Genomic DNA, 18,517 nt, shown 5'->3' with positions numbered 1-18,517 from the left:
AGAATAAAAATAGCTATGCCCTGGGAGAGACTCTATGGGTGCTCACTGGCACACAGGTCCTATTCTTCTCCTTTCTATCCTCCCTATTAAGTCCTGGGCAGGAGCAGGGAGGGGAGCAAGCTGTGGAGGGTGGGGCATGAAGAGGGCGTGTGCAAGCTTAGGAAGCAACTCTCCACTCTCCTGTACCTCCTACAGCCTGACCCAGGTTCCAGTGACATCTGCGTAGCCTCTGCTTATAGGCAGATGGAATTTCACCAAAAGGAAAGACAAGGAAGGCGATGGGGAAAGCAGAAAAGGAAGCAAGCACAGGAAGCATTTTAACTCTGAAAGCTGATCACCGTACGCCTGAAGAGTACTCCTCGGCTTTACATTTTGGTCTGTGAAGTCTGAGTAATAAACACAAAATGGAAAATGTCCAACTTGATAAAAAAGAGCAGGACTTCTAAGAGCAGGATTTCACAGGCTCTCACGACAGCAGTGTTGAAAAGTAGGCACGTGCTGGTAAAGAGAGTGCACAGTATTCTGTGCTATTACTAATGTAGCAATGACACCACCAAGAGTTGGGACTGATCTAGTGGAGGCCCCTGGGACCAGCTCTAAGGACAAGACAAACAGCTCAGGAGTCAAATGCAGTTGAAAGAATTTCATGTATACACGGGATTCATCGGACATGGCCAAACCCCTAACACAACAGATGTGAAATGTCTGACCAGATTCTCAGTAAGTAACGTCTTAGTAATCCAAACTCCCAAACGACCATAAGGAACAGCCTGCCTATAGTTTAGCCACTGAGTATGTCCCCAGAGCTCACCTCCTGGAAATGCTTGAGGATGTCGTTGATGATGAACTCCTTGGTCTCATAGGGATGTACCCGAGTGAACGGGTCCAGATTAATCACAGCATCTTCAAATCGAATCAGTGGGAATCCCAAGGTGCTTTTGAGGGCCTAGTTTGGGAAAAGAGAAAAGGATATACTTTAGCCATAGGACAGCCTTCCAGGGTACTGTAATTCTGGATTCCATGAAAGCTGCAAATCTCAACTTTCCAATAGAAGTCGAGGCTTTAAAGTTTGTGTGTGTACACACATATATATTTGTAGTGCCATGGACTGAACCCAAAGCCTGTGCCTGCTAGGCAACTGCTCTACCACTGAGCTGCACCCCCAGTTCAGGTATTGATATCTATAAATAAGGATTTCCCCTGTACTAATATAGTAAAATATTGGGGGGAAAATATACCTTTATATGTATTGCTCAAATTCACATATATCACACAGAAATAAACACTAGTTGACTTCATAGCATAAATTCCTTTTGATCTGTTGTATATCTGAGTATTTGTTACATTTTACTCTTGGTCCAAAGTACACCACAGGAGGAAACCAACTGCTATGTACAACCATAAGGCTATAATTTAAAAACTAAAATAAAAAAGGTACACCACACACACAGAATGATCAGTGATTTTTCTTGAAGTGAATGTCAGATGCAACCATTGCCCAGGTCAGAAAGGAGACTGTGGCCCCACTGTGGAAGCAAGCCCTTCCCTTTTACATTTCATTGTACAACTAAATCTCAATTTATTTAATCACTGCTGTTGATGAAAATTTGGGTCATTTCCAATCTTTGGCCATCAAGAGGGTTGCTGCCATGAACACTCTTAGACCTGTCTTTCGGGGCACATCTTGTGCATTTTCTTGGATATACACCTGGGAGTGAAACGGGCCATAAGGAAGGCCTGTGTTCAGGCTCAGTGTGCACCGCAGAAGGGTTTCACAAAGGGACAGAACAAGTTTTTGCTCCCTCCAGCAGTCTACAAGAGTCCCTGTTACTCTACATCCTCATCAACACTCGACATAAATAGCTTTGTTCAAAAAACAGATGTTCTGCTGGGCACAGTGGTGCACGCTTACAATCCCAGCGAACGAGAGGCTGAGGCAGAAGGACGGCAAGTTTGAATTCAGTCTGGGCAACTTAGTGAGATCCTGTCTCAACACTTAAAAACATAAAAATAAAAAGGGCTGGGGATGCAGCTCCATGGTACAGTGCCCCTGGGCTCATTCCCTAAAACTGCAAAAAGAAAAAACAAAACAAGAACAACATCAAAAACAGACAAACTTAATTCTAAAGGAACTTCATCCTATCAGACCTTTCCTTTACAGTAAGAACCAGTGTTCTGGTTCAGAAATCATCATCTAGCCCGAGGTCACAGAGACATTCCCGTATGTTCACTCTTGGAGTTTTGCTGTTTCACTCTTCACGCTTACATCTATAATCCACCTGGTCTTGATTTTGATGTATGGTGTGAGACAAAGCTGAATACTCGTTTTTTCAGATGCATATCGAATCAACTAATCTTTTTTGTGGGGGGATACTGGGGATTGAGCTCAGGGGCTCTCAACCACTGAGACACACCCCTGGCCCTATTCTGTATTTTATTTTAATGCAGGGTTTTGCTAAGTTGCTTAGCGCCTCTCTAAACTGCTGAGGCTGGCTTTGAACTTGGCGATCCTCCTGCCTCAGCCTCCAGAGGATCCCGCCAACGGGATTACAGGCATGCACCACTGCGCCCGGATAATTGACTAATCTTCATGGAAAACACCATCCTTTTCCCTTTGCAGTCTGCTGCAGACTTTGTCAGAAGTCAATTGGCTGTATTTATGTATCCACCTCTAGATTCTTTTCTGTTTCATTTTGTTCTGCTTTCTACCAACACCACGTTATCTTAAATAATGTAGTTTTCTAATAAGTTTTTTGAAATCATATAGTGGAAAAGACCTTCATTCTTTTTCTTTTGAGACTACCTTGGTTACTCTTTGCACTTTTCAATTGTATATAAATTTTTGCTCCCTCCAGCAGTCTACAAGATTCCCTGTTACCCTACAACAGAAAAAGTCTGTTGATCTGCTGCCATAAAAATGCTCAAATTTTCATCCAGACTGCATTGAACCTGTAGACCACCTGGAACCTTCCAATGCAGTAACATGACGCAGCCCCCCCATCTCTCTAGGTCTTCAATTTCACTCACCAACGTTTCCTCGCTTTTTGCATGAAGCCCTTGGAGGTCTTTTGTTTGGTAAACTCTTAGGTACCTACGATGGACTCAAAATGGCTCCAAGTTCTTGGTGTCTTCTACAAGAGGGGGGGTCTGCCTTCCTTCCACCTGAATCTACAGGCCCTATCATTTACTTCAGTCAGTACAGTGCACGGGAGGTAAAGTACCATCTCCATGCAGAGGCTTTCAGAGAATGTGGAACTTCCAGTCTGTCCTCTTTAATGACTCCCCCATGTGAAGAGGAGAGACCAGAAGGAAAGCAGCTCTGCTGAGAGCCAGCACCAACTGGCTGACGTGTGAGTGAGGTGGCCCTATAGCACTCAGGATCAGCCGGACTGCCAGGTGACTGCAGCCATGAGAACGAGCACAGGCAGGGTAGCAGCAGAACCACCCACACTTAGGTCTAAACTACTGACCCTCTGAATCACGAGCAACAATAATTAAAAGAAGGTTATTGTTTTAAACCACTAAGTTTTGGAGTGGTTTGCAAAATAGTAATTACGATAGATATGGCATCTCATGTCTTATTTTTTTTTTTTTAAATATTTATTTATTTATTTTTTAGTTTTCGGCGGACACAACATCTTTGTTTGTATGTGGTGCTGAGGATCGAACCCGGGCCGCACGCATGCCAGGCTAGCGTGCTACCGCTTGAGCCACATCCCCAGCCCCTCATGTTTTCTTAATGTCTTTGGAAATGATATCCTTCAAATTTTCCTTTTCTCTATAATTGTTGCTGACTTATAGGAATACAGTTGATTTTTACATATTATTTCTAGTTATCCTACTAAACTGACTTAATTATTCTTTAACTCATTCCTATGTTCTTTTAAATTTTCTGGATACATAACCATGTTCTCTACAAATAACAAAGTTTTCATTTTCCTTTCCAGTTCTTATAACTTTTCTTTCTTTTTTAAAAAAATCTTATCTACCCCATTGCACTGCTAGGATCTGCCGTGAACAGAGTTTGATGTGGACCTCCTTCCCCACGTCAAGCCAAGCTTCTCCTGTGCGGCATATGCTGTAGCCTTCTGTTCAGATTTCTTTCATGTTTATTTTAAAAGTACTGGTTTATAATTCTCCTTTATTGTTCAATTATTTAAACAATAAATTAGAGATTTCTGGTAAACTTCTTGGACACATTCACTGTTATTTTAGATTCTGTGGGTGAACATGCCAACATTTGGGTCTGTGTCTAGTAACTGTTTTTTCCCTTGGCCCTAACTCACACCAGACGTGGTAATTTGTGACTGAATGTGGCATTTTGTATGAAACTCACAGCGACTTTGGATGATGAGTCTTTCAAGTTCTGGCAGGCAGTTATCATACAAGGTATAATGCCTTAATCCAACCAGGGTTTAGTTTCCTGAAGGCTGAGGCTCAGTTTTCTAAGTTCTGATCCCTCTGGGCCATTGTAAGGCCTGGCTTCGTCCCTTCACTGTCTCCCTGAACACCACTGCCAGTCCTTCAGTTTTCATCTTCCCGGGACCAAAAAAATTGCTGAAAGGTCTGCTTTGTTCTATGCCCTCTTTGCTGTCACTTCTTGCTTGGCTTCTTTTAGACTGGGTCACTTAGAAATTGGCAAATCCCTCGAGAAATGAAGCGACTGGGAGCCCGGGGGTCTGCTTCCTCGCTGCGCTTCTCTTTGAGGGCTGGTCCTTCAACCTCCAGCTCTCCAGCAATGGTGCCCAGTGTTTGCTTTGCAGCCCCACAACACTGTTCCAAAGTTGCAGCTGAATTCTCTTTGGCAGTTGGGTTTCTGCATGGCCTCTTTGCCTTTTTCCCCCAACCACTTACAAATCAGAAAAAGTCTCAAGAAAAAAACTAAAATAAAATTCAGGCTATGGGGCTGGTAGAGCTCAGTGGTCGAGGGCTTGCCTCGCACATGTGAGGCACTGGCTTTGATCCTCAGCACCACATAAAAATAAATATATTTTTTAAAAAAATTCAGGCTCACCTCACTGAGCTTTCCTCCTCCCATAAATCCTGGATCCTCAAGTCCTGGCTGTCTTGGTAGCTTTACAATGGCCTTTAACAGACTTTTTGTTTCTTTCTAACAAATTACTTTCTTTTTTTTAAATACATATTTTTTAGTTATAGGGTGAACACAATATTTTTATTTTATATTTATTGATGCTGAGGATCGAACCCAGTGCCTCACACATGCCAGGTGAGCGCTTTACCTCTGAGCTACAACCCCAGCCTCTAACAAATTACTTTCTAACTTTACTTGAAGTTCTCAGCTGGGTTGACTATAATCCAGTTAATTTCTGAATCTGTAACTTTTTTCCGATCACATTTAACATGATTGATATTTCTAGATGTTTAGAATGCATGCTTTACTGAATGTGAATTTATTTTTCCATGCTAATAATATCAATCTCTAAGCCACTTGGAATTTATCCCTATAGAGTATCAAGAATTAATCTAATTTTATAATAATTTAATTTCCCCACTAAATTAAAAGGTCTATTGCATATTAAAATTTCATATACAATTTAATGAAATTTCTGTTGTTTCTTACTTATCTCTTTTAATCTTTTTGCATATGTTTTCAAAAGCTGTCTTAAAGTCTCTTAGTACAACAAACAACACTGAAATCAAAACAAGGCTGGGGTTGTGGCTCAGTGGCATAGCACTCGCCTAGCATACGTGAGGCACTGGGTTCAATCCCCAGGACCACATAAAAAAACTAAAAAGAAAATCAAACAATGGAAGGAAAAATAGCTGAAATTGTCTAAAAAGGGGATACTTGTTTACGACTAAAAATTTAAGTACAAAATGGCAACAGGCTGAGAAATTTGACAACATAAAAATTAGACACCTTGTGATTAAACAAACACAGACAAAACACACAAAAGCAAAATATAAAGACAAATGAAACTGAAGAAAAAATACAATTTTCATCAAAGACAAAACTTTTATGAAGAGATCAATAAATGGACAAGTGATATCACCAGATACTTCACAGAGAAAAAACTGTCCCTTTATCATATGGGTTAGGAGGAGAAAGAGTAAAGGAAATCGGTGAAAGACGGAGACGCGACAAGCCCAGAGGAGGAGAACCGGGGCACAGACGTCAAGAACAGGAGGCGAGACACTGAGCGGCTGAGGAGGCAACAATGAGGATAGAAGAAAGCCCACTGGGTTTGGTTCCCTAAGAGATCACTAATAACCTCCACATTTTAGGAACTAAGCGTAGCCCCAAGTGGCCAGTTCAGCCCCCCCATGTTTTGCAAAACTACAACTGAGGACAAGTGGACAACTTGGAGTCAGGCAGCCAGAGTTGCTAGGTCTGGACTCACATGTGCCCCTTTCCACACAGCAGCCACCTCTTAGGGACAAGCAGGAAAGCCAGAAGACTCTATTATTTCTCCTGAAAACTTTCTGCCATTCATCCAGCCACGCAGCCCTGCCTCACGGCAAGTGCTGATGACCTGAGAGGCCACGCTATCCTCATGTCACCAAGGGAGAAATGAGGCCTCAGCAAGCTGAACTGCTCTGCTCAGAGCCACAGGTCGCGCGTGTGGGGAAAGGCAGCTCTGACGCCGGCTCTGGTGCTCTGCTTGGCAGCCCTCTGACACTGTCGCCCTCTCAGGAGGGGCGGTGCGGGTGAGCAGAGGCCCGAGGCAGGAGGCTGTTGTGTTTCCTTTTAACCCCAGCTTCATGGATGCAACCAAACACTGAGGAAGAACCATGCACGGTGGAAAGACCCTAAGAGCTCGATTGAGCGGCCAAAGTTCTCAGGACAGACAACAACCCCTCCCTAGATGACTGAGGTGCTTCATCGGAACCAGGAAAAACACCCTCATCTAGTGGCCTGCTGCTCGGCCTCAGGCCTCCCCATTTTTGGAAGGCTGAGAAGCAGCCTATTGGTGTGAATTATTCTGCCACCTTCAGGTTGATCTGGTCAAAGTAGGAGAGAAGAAAGGGGAATAAAGAGTCAAACAGGGCTCTTTCTGGTAGTAAACAAACGACTCATCAAATGCAGTCGTACACAACGTTGATGCTTACTCAATCAAGTAGCAGTTTCCTGTTGTAAAATGGATTCTGGAGGAAGCAAGCCTGTGCACATAAGTTCCTAATAAAAAGAAGAAACTGCCTCCCTACCTCCCCAGACAAAAACTGCTAAGGCTTCCAGAAACATTTCAGTCAAAAGAAGAAATACCTGTCCACAAGGTCTCAGATCACAAGCTATCCTTGGGCCAGGTCCTTTCTTTTCTTAGTTTATCCTGCACTAAACAAAACTGTCTGGAATTCATTCTTTAAAGGTTTATTTATGGTACAGAGAAACTGTTTATGTGGAGCAGGGTATTTGCCTATTTCCCTCTTGGGACCGTGTTTAAAACTACAGGGATATTTCCCTCTCTGGCACTTTCTGAAATACAATTAACAATACTGGATCTTTTTTCCCTTTAACAAATCTGGTTTTTATTTAGGGAGGGGAGGAAAAAAGTAAAGGGTCTGAAGTTTCCCAACAAATTATTTCAAGCCTTTGAGAAGACAGTTCTAGGCTTTTTAAATAGTGTCTTTGTTTGAAATTCCCCCTGACCCCCACCCTCTTGCTCTGACCATTAAAATGTGGGTTTCCTTCCAAACTAGATTGCTCAATTAAAGCCCTTCTTCTGTAATACCCGAATGCTCTAAATGGGAAAGGGACTTCTGTGGGCCACCTTGTGAAACATTTTAAAGGCTCCTGACCTCTTTTGATCTTTAAAGAAACCAAAAACACACATATAGGCTACCTGGCATTTTTTGGTACTACTATGCCACTCTCTAACACGCAACTGGGGAGAGTAATGGAGCTCCGGGCTGGGGAGAGCGGGGGGGGGGGGGCGCACCGTGCTTTTGTCTCTGCGTTTGTGAAATGGAACTCCCACCTCCCCCTCCTCATCACAGAGTTTCTGAATCCAATTGAGATAGCAGATGTGAAACTGCTTCCAGTCCCTCTGAACAGACACTCTATCCGCAACAATGTACCCTCAGTGTAAACCTGAAGAGATTCCCCTCAGGGACTTCTGACAGCCTCGCTTCTGGCCGGGAGTCGGGGGAATTGAGATAATTATTCCTTCAACACCAAAGACATGGTTACCTTTTAGTCAGCCTCTTGTGATTCCTGCTCAGGAGAGGACTCTATTTCCTGAGTATGTACTTTTAGTGATTATATATTCATCAAAGAGTACACTGCCCTTTCTAAGAGCTACTAATGAAAGGCTATTACTCTGTTAGGAAACTCTGCACAAATGACATTATGAGTCCCAGACTCCATGAGAAGAACTCAAGACACAGTCAGACGGTGACTTCCACAAGCCGTGAGTTCAAGGCTGAAGTCCCCGCTCCAAGTGCCCTGGTGGAAACGTTCTCTTACCGCACTCTGCAGGTCCTCACCCTCTCAAATGGCTGTGCCATTTAATTTGTTTAACAATGATTTGAAAATGTATTTTGAAAATGTTCCTGCAACAGGGTGCCAGGGCAACGTTCAACCTGCAGGGTTTCCAGCTCATGTAAGCCAGGGCAGGCAGCATCAGTACCATGCAGCTGGGGGCTAGAGCTATTTGCTGTAGAAAATCCTACTGCTTTTGTCAACCTGGGGCAGGTTAGAAAGAACAGTTAGGTGTCTATGTTTTTTAGTAGGAGTATTTTAAAAACAAGAAGTCCTCGACTTGCAGGAAATGCTTAACACTGGTTTGTTGGGCAAGTGCCAAGTATTCTGGGAGAATATACTTTATCAAACAACCCATTCCGAAGGTCATGCAAGTCAAGTGGATACTTATGGATATTAGCAAGACAGTGGTTTTCCCATGGGTTTCCCCTCACTCCCAGGCTAATTATAAGTACCTTTGGTCTCCTGGGAAACATGAAATTAAAGCAAACTCAGCCTCCAGGCAGTAAGAAGAGCAGGGCACCCTGCACTGGTCCCAGGAAGGGTCTCTCTGCTCTTGAGCAGCACTCCCGTGTACCGCCTCAGTGAACAGCCACAGTTGCCCTATCCTCATCCAAACACATGCTGATGTGGACCAGACTACTGTCTCACCACCTACAGGCCTACTGTAGAAGTTTTAAGTAGACAGACTGCAGGCCACACAAGGCCCACACATGTGTTTTGTCAGGCCCACAAGGTTTAAGAAAAAAAATAAACCTGAATTGGTTGCCAATGTTTAAAACCAGGAGATTCCATATAAAAATCCAGATTTCTAGCTTCTCTTTAAAAATATGAAGATCTGGCAACTCTGGGTTCACGTTCCCCTGTGACAACAACTGGTGGAGCTGAGCGAAGGCTTCCCCCTCATAAGGCACGTGCTCTCACACCCCAGCTCTGTGGCATTGCCACCTGAGCACGGCCAGCACAGCCATGCAGCACCTGGATCCATGACTCCAAATGAATTTTACTTTGCTCGGCCCTCCACCTGTCCCTATTCAGAGAGAGATGGGCCTGCTGCAGCAGCGGAGGCGGCAACACGAGGCAGTGGTGTTTCAGCTGGTGTTCAGTGGGACGAGAGAGGTCTTGACAATAGGCCCAGGGTGTGCAAGCTGCAGGGAGGCAGGCCAAGCTGCCAGCTCAGGGGAGACTGCCTGACGTTCACCTGATTCCATTCCCACTCCTACCACGGCCTCGCTTGCAGCTTGAACTTCCATTTCCCTATCAAGCAGGGACACCATTTGAGGACTCACAGGCCTAAAATTCTCTGATTCCTGATGTTCTAGGGAGTAGCACAGTACAGTGGAGGAAAAAAAATTAAGACCAGTCATTTAGGCTCGGCTTTGAATCCTAGCTCCCTCCCTATTTAAAGTGTATTTTATTGCTGAAAATGAAGCTGGTGCTCAGGCTGTATCTGCCAAGTAAACATCAAGATGGCTGGCAGGAGCCTCTCATCTTGATGTAGTCAGCAGTGGGGCGTGGACACATCCCAGTGAGAACACAGCTAAGTCCTCCTCAAAGCCGGCTGGCATTCCTAGTGACAAACCCCCAAGAAGAGGCGGATTACTAAGAGGAGGGTGGTCAGGTCCTGGACACAGAAAGAAGATATTGTTTTGTCTTGGGTTTTGTTCTTCTCAAGTCTGGGGGCACCTCTAGGAGGGGAGCTTCTCCATCTCTGCAGTAAGTCAGGAGCTGCACAGAGAGCAGAGGGCTTTCACACCACCCTGTGTTTGTTCTCTCCAGTTATTCCTTGATCTTTAGCAAAGTCACATTCAGCCATTAAACCAGAAAACACACATAGGTATGAGTCAATAAATGATCTATAAAAAGAAAACCCACAGGGCTAGGGCTGGGGCTGGGGCTCAGCAGTAGCGCACTTGCCTGGCATGTGTGAGGCACTGGGTTCAATTCTCAGCACCACATATAAATAAGTAAAATAAAGGTCTATCAACAACTACAAAAAGAAAAAAAGAAACCCCATAAAAATACGTGCTGTGATGTCAGACAGAAAAAGCAAACAGCCAACACGTTCGTCTACCCCGAAGGAAAGTGTCGAGATGGTACCCCCAGCTGGCTCACCTTAAGGTCCAGTGGCAGTTTGTTGGAAGTGAACACACTCAGCTTGATCTGGGGGATGCTGATCTTGAGGTTTTCAAAGTAGTATCGCGTTGGCGTCCCCCCCTGCTCGGCCGTCTTTTCATGGAGGTTTTCATCATATTTTTCCACCTCTGGTTCAAAGGCAGAATTTAAAAACCAATCTCTTTAGTCTCATGGTTCAAATACTTGTATGGAATTGAAAAAATTCATCCCAAAATGTAAACATCTCTTAGTTTATGCAGAATGCAGTATCTTGATGGCATTTCTTTGTAAAAGCAGATCTGATTCATGTTATTTATCAAAAAAGTAGGTGATCTCAATCTTCTAACCTGTGACTTTGCCATCTGGCAGATACCGTCTTTGGAAAAATAATCCAGGTGGGAAAATCAAAAGTCACAGGTGTGTTTGCCAGGCACAGGCTTTCTACAGCTACTGTTGGTATTAAGCGTCATTAAGATTATCTGAATTTATTTCAAAATGTGACATGTAATAAGAATTTGGTATACAGTACCACTGAATCAAAATGAATAATATCACCAATTAAATAATGAACCTGAATGAAACATTGAGCCTGAAAAATAACAGGGCTGAGGCCATAAACAACTAGCGTCACTGTAAACAGAACCCTCCCCCAGTGGTGGACGCTCCCTTAGGATAAGGCAGGCTTTTTAATTTACTACCCCATGAAGTAAAAACTGATAGGGGCTGAACACAGCAATGAGCTGTCTGCCCCTGAGGCCACCCCCACATCCACTGAGGCAGCCTATTTCCCCTTGGCTTCGGGCACCTTTAAAAGAAAACCAGGGAGATTACACCAATCTACGGAGCAAGCAAATTTACAGCATGGCCTATTATTAGTTGTATGTACAGATAAGCGGTACTGTATGTAACAGGTCCTGCCAACCTGCGCTGGGGGACACAGTTGCATTGGAAGGCCCGGAGGTGCTCCAGTGAAGGCAGAGAGGACTCTTCACAAAAGTCTACGCCTATTATTCAATATTTGCTGAGAAACTTACTACAGCAGTCAGGCAAGGTGGTGCACGCCTGTGATCCCAGCAACTTAGGAGGCTGAGGCAGAAGTGTCACAAGTTCAAGGCCAGCCCCAGCAACTTAGTGAGACCTTGTCTCAAAATAATTTTTGTTTTAAATGACCGAATGCCTTTTATTTTGTAGCAAAGTCATAAATTTTGAGAAGGTAAACATTGAAGCTTTTCAACTAGATATTGATCTGCATGGTGTAAGCAAATGTTTGTTGTTTTTGTTAATAATAACACAGCAAAACCTAATTTCAGTCCTTTACTCTCTACTATGAATATTCATCGAAGTGCCACAATTATAACACAAATATCAAAATAAAAAATTTTAATAAAAGGGCTGGCTGTGTAGCTCAGTGATACACCGGCATTCAATCCACGGTACAGAAAGAAAGGAACAAAGAAGGAAAGAGAAAAGCAGGAGGCAGATGAAGAAAGGAAGGAAGGAAGAAACTCATTATGGCAACTCTTAAGAAAAGCACGACCAGGCTGGGGCTGTAGCTCAATGGTACAGCACTTGCCCCACAGGTGTGAGACCTGGGTTCAATCCTCAACACCACATAGAATGAATGAATGAATAAAGATATTGTATCCATCTACAACTAAAAAAAAAAAAAAAAAAAAAAGAAAGTAAAGCATGAACAGTCAAATTTAAAGTAAAACTTCTCAAGAAGGTATCAAAACAGAATGGATACCTGACCAGCAGGCTTTCAAGGGGCTGTTGAATATAAGTAAACACTGGAGCCCCAACTCACGGTAGAAAACACAGCATTGAAAAGTCCTGACTCTTCTTGCTCTTGAAACCACACACATTATTTTTTTCCTTTTTGTGATGTGCAGGACTGAACCCTGGGCCTCAAGCATGCTAAGCACACCCTCTACCACCGAGCTATATCCCCAGCCAATCCCAAATACTCTTCAAGCTTGATTCTAAATCCAGGATAAAAAGAACAAAATATATTCCCCTTGCATCGTGTACATGTAGGTACACACTTCCGGGTACATTTCCCCTCCAGTGAACAGGGGCAGACACACAGTCTTTTTCTTATCATTTCTTCAGGTTCAATGTTTAATTTAGGTTTCAAAAGGCTGAGCATTACCGGCAACTTTCTAAGCTGTATATACAGCCCTGAAGTATCCACCTACAAGCAGGAGAAGGCTGGAATGTGAAACCTAGCATAAAGAGACAACAGCTAAATTATTCTGCACTATTGCTGGGAATTTGTTTTTCAAGTTTATCTTACTCCCTTCTCCAAAGAAGAGAGTAAAGTAACTAGAAACCTTTATAATTACAGTAAGACACATGGGTATGGATGTCAAAAGTCGATGAATTAAGACCAGCCAATTTTTTTTTCCTCAACTAAGCCCAAGGAATTGCCAAAGGGATTTTGGATTCTTGGACCTGAGTCTGCTCAATGAGCAAACGTTAGGAGACACAGTAGTTTGCTAAATAACATCGTTTCTATTATCCTAGGGCAGAGAAACAAAAAATACCAAGCACAGAGGAACAGTGTGCTGCTGCCCAGTGGCTTACCAAGGATATCCCAGGACACCAAGACCCTCTAGTAGCTGCCTAGTTCATGGATGTAACCCAGATAACCAGCAATGAAAGGGAACAGTTGAGACACAAACTCCTGCTTGCTAGTTCAGGCTATAAAGTAGAAAATAGCTTGGTGGGCACCCAGGAGCCACCTATTTTCACAAACAGACTAAAACATGCCATCTGTGGGCCAATGACAGATAGAAGTACAGGCTATTTTACTTTACCTGACTCTGCCTGGTCGTAGCCAAAGAAACTGAGCAGCTTAAGGAGCAGTTTTTCCTCAATCTGTACGGTGAACCTCTGGGCTGTGACCATCAGGTGCTAGAGAGAAAGAAATTCGGGTTTTCAGGGTGAACACCTGGGGAACTTGTACTTGTTCAGTTAAGAAGGCCTCAGGAAGCCAGGCATGGTGGTACCTGCTGTCTCCTAGCCATAGGGGAGGCTGAGGCAAGATTATTGGTGGAGCCCAGGCCTGGGCAATATAGTGAGATGGTGTCTCATTTAAAAAAAAAGAAAAAAAGAAAGGCCCAATGACATGACATGGTTTCCTTACCCATGTGATTTAATAAGTGCCAAATTATTTCTGGCTTATCTTTCTCTATCTTGTAACAGTTAATCAAAAACCCCAGAAGATGTTCAGTGGATAACTAATCACCATCCTGTTGCTTGGTTCCCAGGGCATCTGGCCTTGTGAGTCAGATTACAGCTCCAGATGCCCTGTGCCATGTGAACCTTGTGGTCGTCTGTTCAGACGGATGGTAGCTTGCACAAGGAACTGCACGAGTAGCTTGTGGCTGAGGGCTCCAGGCAGGCTTGGTCCCATAGACACTGGTGACAAATGGACAGGAACGGGAAGCAACAACATCTTACTCAGCTCCCACTTTTCCAGTTTGTTGCTCTAGCAGCTGGCTTATATTTGGGGACTGCTCCAAGAGACAGTTTATCACTGTTGAACAGTCTCGTCTGCTTTTAGGACATAGTATGGTAGCTTAGATGCAGGACATGTGTCCCAAGGTCAGACCCCTTGAAGCTCCTTTTCAGTATCTCTGTATTACTCTCTTTTTAATACCACATCTGACTAATCTAGAAGATTCTACACATTCCTACAGAGATTTCAGTCTGACGAAAGAAGATGCTGGGCCCTGTGGATCCAATACCTTCAAACTGTCACCTGCAAGGTCACTGAACACAACTGAGAACATAAAGTGCCAAGAAAAGGAGTTCCTGCATATGCCCGTCCCCAGCCCGTCAGAACGGCTTCCACACGCAGCCTGCACTGCTGCTCTGAGACGCGACTGAGAGACAGCAGATCCCCTCCCACATGGCACCACCCCAGCTCCCATAGCCTACCTTGTAGATGTTGGTCAGTGCGCTCTTACTGGGGGACTTCACTGCATTGACCTGCACTGCAGGGCCTGTCTCGATGACCTCGTTCTCGTTGCTCAGGGGAGTCACGTAGAGCATAAAGGGCTGCGTGGTGCCAATGAGCTGATTGTCCACCTGGGACATGAAAAAGCAGCAAAACAGAAACAGAGCACACGCTCAGTTTTCGTTTCCACCTTTGAGTGGTACCTCCTACTAGGCAGGTCCCTCAGCAAGTCACGAGCTGGCCGGTCCACACCTTAACAACAGATGGAAAGGCACAGGTGTGGCCAAGGCCAGTCAGAACACTTGTAGTGCAGTGGTAACGGAAACCGGAGCCAGGCCTGACTGGTGAGTGCTTCACTCATAGAAGGGACTTGAAGTTTTCTCACATGAGAGAATTTGTGTGTTGATTAGCTCAGTGGGCCATTCCAGAACAAATGCATATTTAAACATTATGTTGCAAATAATATATACAGTTCTTATTTGACAACTTGAAAAATTAATTACAGAAATGAAAATAAAAACTCAAAAAACATACTAGGCACCAAGCATCTTGCCAGCCATCTCGCATACACAGTCCTATCAAAGGCCGTCCCAGCTACTCCATAAGGGCTCTGCCCCAATCCTTACCAAAACCTCAAGCACACCCACCTCATTTCAAAGAAGACTCGGAAGACAGAGGCCCTAGTTTAAGTTGGTCAATGACAGAATGAAAACTCGAGGCCAGGTCTGTCCACACCCCCAAGGCCAAAGCTCTCAACCACTATGCTGTCGATGTTTCTCACACCTAAATCCTTGAAGGCAATTGAAATTAGAAAGACAAGAGCTCAAGTGGCTACCAAAAGAGTACAATTCCCTCTAACGTCAGTCCTTCTGAAGAAAGCAGCACCGAGTAGCGAATAGCACTAGCACCACGACGGGGACCATGGCTGCACCAGGACCTTCACACACCCAGGAGGCTCACCGAGAAGCAGCCACCTCTCCTTTCTGTTTCACACTGAAGATCTTGGGGCCGGTAAAACAAAAACCATCTGCTGGATTCCCATAAAAGATGATCAAAAAGCAGGGCGCGGTGGCACACACCTGTAATCCCAGTAGCTCAGGAGGCTGAGGCAAGAGGATCAAAAGTTTAAAGCTAGCCTCAGCAACTTAGAGAGGCCCTAAGCACTCGGTGATATCCTGTCTCAAAAAGACATGGGGCGGGGGGAGGGGGAGAGAGAGAGACCATCATGAGGTACTCTCTGACCACTAATTACCATGTGCCTTCTGCTACACGAAAGCCGGAAGCTAGTATTCCTCTCTTGTTACAAACAGGTAAAGAGAGGCTCAGAGAAGCTTCACGAGTAAAATTACCTGCTGACACTCACACACAGCTGGTAAGTGGAAGAGCCAGTATTAAAATGCAGAATTCCTGGCACCAAACTCTTTGCCCTGCCAGGACTTCCCACAGGTTCCCATCCCACAGTGCTGGGGCCTGGGCTGACCTCCCCTCCCCTGGGATAAAGGCCAGAGGCGCGGGGCACCTGCACCTACCTCCACTCTTGCCCCCGACAGTGCTCTCTGCTCAGTAGCCACGGTGATTTGCTTTTAAAGCATAAATCAAGTCAAATTCCTTCTTCTCCACCCTTCAGTGGCTTTGCTTACTGTTAGAATAAACCCAAACTCGTCCCCATAGCCTCCAGGCCCCAGGGTCCGGGTGCTACCTCTCTGCCCCTCCCCAGTCCCTGCAGCCCACTCTGTTTTTCCCCAACGTGGCTGAGCCCCCTCGGGTCTGCGCCCTTCTCTGTGGTGGATCTTTCTCTTCCTCCAGGTTCCAGCCAGCTTGCCCGTCCTCAGGAAGACCCCCAGGCCACTTCATCTCGCAGCCCATCCCTTCGCTCCTCTCAGCAGTTGTCATGGGATGTCACTGTTTACTGCTTACATACTGGTTGACTTCCTCCCTGGCTGTGAGCTCCAGGAGGGCACAGGCTGCGTGTCTTTAGTCATAGCTGTGTCTCAGAGCCTCACACGGTGCCTGGCGCACAGCTGACGCTCAGGAAGAACTTCTTGAATGTAGGAGCCATGACCTATCCATACTAAAGTAACAATAATGAACTCACCTATGCTGTCCTCTCCTTTGTCCTTTCCCTAAATACAGGGATTGGGGAAAGGACATGCAGGTTGAGTATCCCTAATCTGAAAACCTGAAGTCCAAAATGCTCCAAAATCCAAAACTTCTTAAGTGCCAAGATGACATTACAAGTGGAGCACTTCACACCATGAAATGCTGTTTCATGCATAAAAATACCACATAAAATTACCCTAAGGCTACGTGTAGAAGGTATATACAAAACATAAATGAATTTCATGATTAGAATTGGGTCCCACCCCCAAGAAATGCCATGATGTATATGTAGATATTCCAAAATCCAAAACACTTCTGCTTCCAAGCACTTTGGATAAAGAATCCTTAACCTGTACAAAGCATGCTGAGAATTACTAATTCTAGTTCTGCAAATTAGATTCAGTGCACCCACAGAACAGAACATATATTTTCTATTAGAAAAATTTCTTTTTCACAGCCCTATCACCATAGTAAGCCCTCAAATCTCCTTAATTCCTATGATTTCCAGCACACATCAGAACAAGAGGTATTATAATTAAAATTGCATGTGAGAATGTGAGAATGTGAGTGTGTGTGTGAGTGTGTGTGTGTGTGTGTGTGTGTGTTACCTGGGATTGAGCCTAGGGCCTTGCCCATGCCAGATAATTGCTCTACCAATGAGCTACATTCTTGGTCTTTTAAAAAAATTATTTTGAGATGGGGTCTTTCTCAAATATAATCCTCCTGTCTCAACCTCCTGAACAGCTGGAATTAGTGGCATGTCTCGCTGTGCCCAGCTTAAAAAAAATTTTTTTAATAAAAATATAGGGGCTGGGGTTGTAGCTCAGTGGTAGAACACTCACCTCGCACATGTGAGACCCAGGGTTCAATCCCCAGTACCACTTAAAAATAAATAAGTGAAATAAAGTTACTGTGTCCAACTACAACTAAAAAATAAATGTTTAAAAAGAATAAAAATATAAAGTTAAACTATAAATAACTAGCAAAAGGATCTTCTCCATAAAGTCAAAAAAGAAGAACAACAAAAAAGAGCTACGGGTAATAACCTTCTATCTATCTTCAAACAACAGGATGTGATTAGCTTGAATCATGTGCGATTTATGATATATGGCGAAAGATCTTCTGAGAAGAGGTTTGGGCATGTGTGTTCAGGGAGCAGAAGCTGCCTGGGCCCAGGGACAGCTGCACACACCCAGTAGGAATGCTGGCCAGCCATGTGGGAAGCCTGCAGCTGGGGCCGAGGGTCCTTCTCATGGAGATGTTTACCAGAACCAGTTTCCTGAACGTAGTTCACCTTTGGTGGAGGCTGGAAAGGAGCGTTCCAACTACGATGTTACAAAGAAATACAGGAGTTGTTCTGACAGCATGGCAACAGAACTCTCCCCCAAATTGTCAAAATCTACTTTTTACAGAACTCTGAAAATTAATCCAAAGTTTGCCAACAATCCAAGGGGCATTTATTCAAGAAAACAAGCTAAACAGAGGTAAGAACAGAAAGTTCTAAGGCACTCAACTGGTGCTATTCCCATCACCACCACCCAAGTCCACGGAAGCCCTGAAAGGCAACAGCTGGGCAGTCACCAACAGGATGGCAGCGAGCAGTCACTGGAGGCCCCAGAGCAGACTCAGCAGCCCCCAACGCCTCACTCAGAATAATGTCATTATTTGGCTTGCCTGGTGTATCTCCTGTCTCTCTCTTTCTGGATATTGGTAATCTGCATTCCAACCCTCCATCCTTGGTACTGGGGACTGAACCTAGAGGCTCTCTACCACTGAACTACATCCTCGGTCTTTTTTTTTTTTTTTTTGATGCAGGGCCTTGCTAAGTTGCTGAGGGTCTCCCTAAATTGCCAAGGCTGGCCTTGAACTTGTAATCCTCCTGCCTCAGCCTCTCAAGT

The 18,517-nt window shown here is 44.5% G+C and overlaps 1 protein-coding gene across 5 annotated transcripts in view; it reads right to left on the bottom strand.

The window, feature by feature from the left end:
- Positions 1–18,517, bottom strand: part of Vps13d (vacuolar protein sorting 13 homolog D) — a 242,140-nt gene that overhangs the window by 77,183 nt on the left and 146,440 nt on the right. For all 5 annotated transcript variants that reach the window (XM_027947656.2, XM_027947657.2, XM_071617354.1 and 2 more), the window contains 4 exons: positions 14,501–14,650; positions 13,375–13,471; positions 10,556–10,704; positions 812–946 (listed from right to left, as the gene is read on the bottom strand). In XM_027947656.2, the coding sequence (XP_027803457.2) occupies positions 812–946; positions 10,556–10,704; positions 13,375–13,471; positions 14,501–14,650 (531 nt within the window). The remainder of the gene's footprint in view (positions 1–811; positions 947–10,555; positions 10,705–13,374; positions 13,472–14,500; positions 14,651–18,517) is intronic.

This window comes from Marmota flaviventris, chromosome 10 (genome assembly GCF_047511675.1).
Source record: "Marmota flaviventris isolate mMarFla1 chromosome 10, mMarFla1.hap1, whole genome shotgun sequence".
Taxonomy (NCBI): domain Eukaryota; kingdom Metazoa; phylum Chordata; class Mammalia; order Rodentia; family Sciuridae; genus Marmota; species Marmota flaviventris.
The sequence above is the reverse complement of the archived record's forward strand: the minus strand, read 5'-3'. Positions and strand labels throughout refer to the sequence as shown.